We start from the raw sequence: 6000 nt of genomic DNA on the forward strand, positions 1-6000 counted from the left end.
TGCCAGTGTCATGTTACAGGGCTGGGACTTAACCCTGACAGACTCTGGGTCTCCCCATCTAATTCCTTCCCTCTCCCCAGTGATATCGAAAGGCAGGTTATTTTTCTAAATTTACCCCAGACTCTGAAGAGTTGTTCAAGGAGGCTAGTCTGCTTCCAGTGGAGACCACAGTAAGCTCGTGGCAGCTATGGCCAGGTAAGAAGTGACACTCAATCCCGTGGCCTCCAGAGGGATGAAGGCAGCTGCCTGCAGCTGATGTGAAGAGGGGCTGCTGGGGGGCTGCCTCCGCCCTGCGCAGGGGGGCTTAGCGCTAAGGGGGTGCTGCTGTAACGGTTCCCTTTTGGGAAGCACTGACTGCCTGTGGTCTCTCCTGCCTGGGCCGAGTCCGGTGCCCATCTAAGCAAGCCAACAACTCGGCTTTGTGGTACTGGGAATGTGTGCCACCCGGACTGTTGTCACCACGAAAGTCAAAATGAAAGGACAGTCAGAACCAGACATGGACTGATTGCCACCATTCAGTGGCTACTGGATCTGTTTATTACTGAACTGCTCCAGCCGGCCATACAGCCATATGACAACGACTGTGCCATGAAAGTTCTCCATTTGGAGCACTTTGGCTCATTTTCAGTAGCAGAATTAAAAAAAAAAATGTACACAACTCTGGCTGTCAGATGTTTGGATCGCTGTAGATATCGGTGGCTGAGCTGAAGGCTTAGAAATATAAAAGTACAGAAAATAGTTTTCCTACTTCTTCGTTTCGGGCGTTGACTCTGGCTGTCGATGGGGAACGGGGCCGCTGTAGTCGACTGGGTCAGCGCTCTCTTTGTCTAAAACAGCTGGATCATTGAATCTCTTGATTTGCCAACACCAACCCATTTCACTGGAAGGGAAAAGGGCTGCTCAGCCCAGGGGGCTGGGGGCAGAGGGCGGGATGGTGGCCGGGACACAGGCACCCACCTGCCACTCCGACGTGATTCTCCACGAACCGGACGTAGTTCTGGGCCTGTGGGGGGAGGTCCTCCCACTTCCTGGCGCCCGTGGTGTCCGCCTTCCACCCAGGCAGTGTTTCATACTCGACCTCAACCTTCTGCAGTATCTCCTGGTTCGCTGGGGAGACAGAGGGTGGGGGGTGACCTGTGTCCCGAAGATGCTGGTGCTCGGATCACCCATTCGGGGGCCTGCTTGCTGCAACTCAGCCGGGGGCAGGGCACGCGGCCCTGTTTGGTTTTGTCAGCAGTGGGGCGGGGGGGAGTGGTTCTTGGACATTGGCTGTACCCCTTCTAGACCAGGGGACACGTCCTCCCTGGACATGGAATTCCTAAGGGCTCTGTTAGCACGTTCACAGGTGACTCAGCCAAGGAATTCCGTGGACCCTGTTTGGAAATTCTTTCTTTCTTTCTTTTTTTAAGATTTTATTTATCCATATATATACAGAGAGAGGGAGAGAGCGAGTGTGCAAGGGGAGGGGCAGAGGAGAGAGAGAATCCCCAGCAGACTCTGCCCTGAGCACAGAGCCCAACGCAGGGCTCAATCTTGTAACGATCCCGAGATCATGACCCGAGCCCAAATTAAGAGTTGGATGCTTAACCGACTGAGTTCCCGAGGCGCCCCCTCTACGAACCTGGAAATTCTAAGCCCTGAAGTATGAAGGGATCTTGAAGGATCTCTGTGTCCTATTCTCAGGGCAAGTCCAGCCAGGACTCCGTGACTCCTGGCACGTGGCTCACAGTAGATGCCAACCATCCCTTATTGATGGAAGGTGCCAGAACAAGCTGTCTACCGAGGGGTCCTCATTGCATGCTCCCCTGGGCCCTGGACCCCTGGGGTCACGCCATACCCCCGCTGTGCCCTCTCAAAGGTCAGGGGTCAGTAGGGCGAGGGGACACAGGCCAAGAGGACTGGGGGGTCTACACATGGGCTCAGAGGAGAATGAGGCCAGCTCCCCCATGGCTGCAGGGAGGAAGCCGCTGGGGGGAGTGCGGTCAGAATGGGAACTGTGAGATCCAAGAAAATCTGTGTACTTTCTAAAAAAAAGGGTCGCATGGGAGCAGAAACCCCTTAGGTCTTAAATACCTGAAAACCATGTTTTCTTTTTCTTTTTTTTTTTTTTTTTAAGATTTTATTTATTTATGTGACAGAGAGACAGCCAGAGAGAGAGGGAACACAGCAGGGGGAGTGGGAGAGGAAGAAGCAGGCTCACAGCGGAGGAGCCCGATGTGGGACTCGATCCCGGTACGCCAGGATCACGCCCTGAGCCGAAGGCAGACGCTTTAACGACTGCGCTACCCAGGCGCCCCTGAAAACCATGTTTTCTTAAGTAAAACAGTCATCTTTACGTTTGCACGGAGCTTCCAGTGCGCCCAGGAGGTGGGCCTTGGCAGTGCCGAAGTGTCCCCCAGGGTCTGGGGTTAGCAGGGGTGGGCTCCCACCTGTTCCCACAGTCTGCAGACCCTTCCCTTCTCCCCTTCCCATGCAGCGGACGTTAAAGTCTCCGCATCCCCATACCTGGGAAATAGGGGATCCTCTTCCCGTTCAGCTTGTACGAGACGCCGACTTTCACCTCGTCCAGGGCATCCAGGATGTCCAGTTTCGTCAAGGCCAGCCTGTCCCCAGACCAGCAGATGGAGAGGCACTGGAGAAGCTGCCGGCATGCTGGGCCTCCACCCTCGCTTCTCCCCTGTTATTTACAGTCGCCGGGAAATGCAGACGCGGTGGCCCCAGAAACATGCAGCGGGCTCGGGAGCGTGGCTGCTGCCTGGCCCAGGTCTCCTTATCTTGGGTGCCCCCATGTGACCCCGTTCCCACAGCGCCAGCCCTACTGACCCTCTGACAGGGCCACGTGGAGGGTCTCAGCCCTCCTTCGTGGCCAGTGGCCCCAGGGACACCCAGGGACTGCGTTGATCCACAGTTCTTCCTGGCACAGGCACTGTTCCTTCCACGGTCCCTTTCCTTCCCCCCTCGTTGGGGGGGGGGTCTCTCTGTGCTTCCTGCGCCCGTGGTGGCCATGCCACCCTGTGCTCTGCTTTGCTGCGACCTCCGCACCTCAGCACTCAGAGCGCAGCTCTTCAGCACCTAGCCCCAGTGGGGATGGTGTGTCCCTCCTACCGCCCAGCCCCACACCCAGCAGACCTAATGGAGATCTGCACACTCAGGTCCGGCCAAGCCAGGCCAGGTCCTGTGAAGAAGGTGTCGTGCCCCTGAGGACTACAGTGGAGGCCCTTGGTGCTGGGCTTACTCTCCCTGTCTAGACGCACGACTTTAACCTCCTGCAGGTGCCTGGACGCCCTCTGGCCCTCTGCGGTCACCGTCCCCGCACGCGCTCAGAAGCAGATGGCAGGCCGGCTCTGACGGCACCCACCGTTGTGGCCCTGCTGAGCAGAAGGGGAGACTCTGACCTGTACCCCGACACAGCGAACGTGCTGGAAAGGCTGCTTACGCGGTAAAGCCGTTGAGCATGTGAGCATATCTGAGGATCATCAGGTCCAACCAGCCACAGCGCCTCTTCCTGCCGGTGGTCACCCCCCACTCATGGCCACGGCTCTGTAGCAGGTCTCCAATTTCCTGCGTGACAGCAGAGCAGGTGCCCCGCGGCATGAAAGGGAGCCTGCGCCTGGCCGCTTCTGAGCTCCGCGTTCCTCTCTGCTGCCTCCCCCTCCCCTTGCCACGCTGGCCTCACACGCCCCTGCTCAGGACCAGAGCCGTGGGCCCTGGCTGCCAAGGGCACAAAGCTATGCGGAGAAAAGGCGGCAGCAGCATCCTGACGGGACCCCTGAGCCACACCGCCTGGTGCTGTGAGGGCCCGTGAGGCACTCCGCCTGCCTGTGGTGCTTCCCGGGAAAGCGGGGTCCACGGGAGCTTGTGTGCGGCGGGGCTGTTGGAGCGCACCGCCTCGCGTGCACCTGTGGATACCTGCCTCTGCCCTTGCCCTGTGTGTCTCCGCACAGCCCACCACTGGGCGCCCAGCACGGCCTCTGCGTCCGCCCGCCGGGTCCCGCTGGGGCAGGGGACTCACATTGATCTGCTCGGTGGGGAAGGCGCCAATGCCCACGCGTGTGGTGTAGGCTTTCACCACGCCGTAGACCTCGCCTATGTTCTGTGGGGGGATGCCCAGGCCCGTGCACACGCCACCCACGGTGCAGTTGGATGACGTCACAAAGGGGTAGGTCCCTGCAAGACAGAGCCGGTCAGGGGCTGCCTGCCACCCCTGCAGACCACCTCGGCCCGGGACTCCGGCTTGGCAGAGGGCAGTGGGTGGTTCGGCCTCCTGCACATCCCCTCGGTGGGGTCTCCAGAGCCGGTGGTCCCAGGGACCATCCCGGTAAGTGACCCATGTGGGCACCGTGCAACAGGCCACTGTGGCCCATGTAGGAGTCTGGGGGTGAACAGAGGGAGAAGGTTGCTCTTGGCTTGGACGGTGGGGCCTCCCCTGCCTGTACCATGTGGCCTCAGTGCTGGTGTGGCGGGGGGGGGGGGTTGGGACAGGACGGACAGAAGGCCCGCACGCATGGACACACTGGCTCTACCAAGCCTCGCTGGGAGCCCTGGCCGCACCTCTGGCCTCTCTCCCTTTCCGCCTAGGTCAGCTCTCTCACGTCCCCTCCCAGCTGAAGTAGGAAGATGAGGGGCGGCGTGATCCTTGTCATGGGCAGGGCGGCAGTGTGGCTGCGGAAGGCAGCCTTGCCACATCCGGTCAGTAGCCAGCCTGGTCCCCAGCAGGCAGGAACATGGGGGTCATTGGGATCAGTCGGGCTGGGGACCTACCGAAGTCAATATCAAGGAGGGCTGCATTGGCACCTTCCACGAGGATTTTTTTGGGGGTGCCATGGAGCGCCTCGTACATAAAGTAGACACCGTCTCGGACCATGGGTCGGATCCGCTCAGCAAAGCCCTGTGGGGGAGGCAGAGGAGGCTGCGGTGGGGCCAGGCCCCTCCTGACAGCCTGACACTTCCAGCACGTTCCTTTCCCAAAAGGTGCCTGTCCTGTACACCTGTCCTGGGACCTGGAACAACCCTCAGCCCCGTCTTGTCTGTGAGGTTTGAACTAGCCTCCTCCTGCAGCCAAGGGCTGAATTGTGGGTGTCCCCGCCCGGGTTCAGCTGTTGAAGTCCTGACCCCCTTCATCTCAGAACGTGACTGTATTCAGAGACAGGCCTTCAAAGGGGATTAAATTGAGGTCCCTGTATGAGTCAGCAAGGCCATCTTTATCCGTTACCCCAAATAGGACAGGGACAGCCTCTTTCCCCAGCACGTCCTGGGAAATGTCCCCTGTGGGAAAGCTAGGGACCTGGAGGTCTGTGGTCCCCAGGACAGCCAGCCACGCCATAGTCGTGCCTGGGACAGTGGCTCCCTGAGTGCTCTGTGGGTGTCTGACAAGGCCCTCGTGCCTCGTGCTTTGGTGAGGCCTGCTTACCACGCCCCCGCTGCGCCCTCCTCCCCCTTGCGCCCCCTGCAGCGCCCCCACCGCACCATGCCACACCTCCCACCCTGCTGCGCCCCTGTCGCACCCCCCACCCCCGCGCGCCCGCGCCCCTGCTCGACCTTGAGCCTTTTGAGTTGCCCTTCGACGTCCACTTCTAGGCTGGGGAACATGGACTGGTGCTGGCGGGCCAGGTTCTTGAATCTGCGGGGGCGACAGTGACCGCGAGCTCTTGCCCTGCCTGGGTGTCGGCGCCCTCGGCACCAGACACAGCCCCCCCCCCCAGGCTGTGGGTGGCTCAGGTACCTGGCAGAAAACTCATCGAAGTCCGACAGGAGGTCGCAGACGCGGAGGCCCGTGCGCGCAGCTTTGGAAGAGTAGGCGGGTCCGATCCCCTTCCTGGTGGTGCCGATACTGGAAGACAGGGCGCTGTGAGCTGGGGGCCTGTGCGGAGCCCGGACGCTCAGGGTTCCAGGCCGGCACCCCGGCCCCTGTGTGCACCCCTATTACAAACAAGGGTCGAGCTGGGAGGGGCCCTCCTCAGCAGTCTGGGGGGCTGCGAGAGCCCACTGCCCCCCCCCCCC

At 60.5% G+C, this 6000-nt stretch overlaps 1 protein-coding gene across 2 annotated transcripts in view; it reads right to left on the minus strand.

Moving 5' to 3' along the window:
• Nucleotides 1-497: 497 nt before the first annotated feature.
• The window catches only part of ADSS1 (adenylosuccinate synthase 1), a 21890-nt gene continuing 16387 nt past the window's right edge, over nucleotides 498-6000 (minus strand). The window contains exons 1-8 of one of the 2 annotated variants that reach the window (XM_040641322.1): nucleotides 5723-5824; nucleotides 5539-5620; nucleotides 4762-4888; nucleotides 4013-4167; nucleotides 3437-3561; nucleotides 2506-2603; nucleotides 958-1107; nucleotides 498-880 (exon numbers count right to left, since the gene is read on the minus strand). In XM_040641322.1, the coding sequence (XP_040497256.1) occupies nucleotides 828-880; nucleotides 958-1107; nucleotides 2506-2603; nucleotides 3437-3561; nucleotides 4013-4167; nucleotides 4762-4888; nucleotides 5539-5589 (759 nt within the window). In that variant the 5' untranslated portion in view covers nucleotides 5590-5620; nucleotides 5723-5824 and the 3' untranslated portion in view covers nucleotides 498-827. Of the gene's footprint in view, nucleotides 881-957; nucleotides 1108-2505; nucleotides 2604-3436; nucleotides 3562-4012; nucleotides 4168-4761; nucleotides 4889-5538; nucleotides 5621-5722; nucleotides 5825-6000 lie in introns of those variants that run through there. The other variant, XM_040641321.1, reaches the window with a different exon arrangement.

The sequence above is a fragment of the Ursus maritimus genome, unplaced genomic scaffold, assembly GCF_017311325.1.
Source record: "Ursus maritimus isolate PB19 unplaced genomic scaffold, ASM1731132v1 scaffold_25, whole genome shotgun sequence".
In the NCBI taxonomy this organism is placed as follows: domain Eukaryota; kingdom Metazoa; phylum Chordata; class Mammalia; order Carnivora; family Ursidae; genus Ursus; species Ursus maritimus.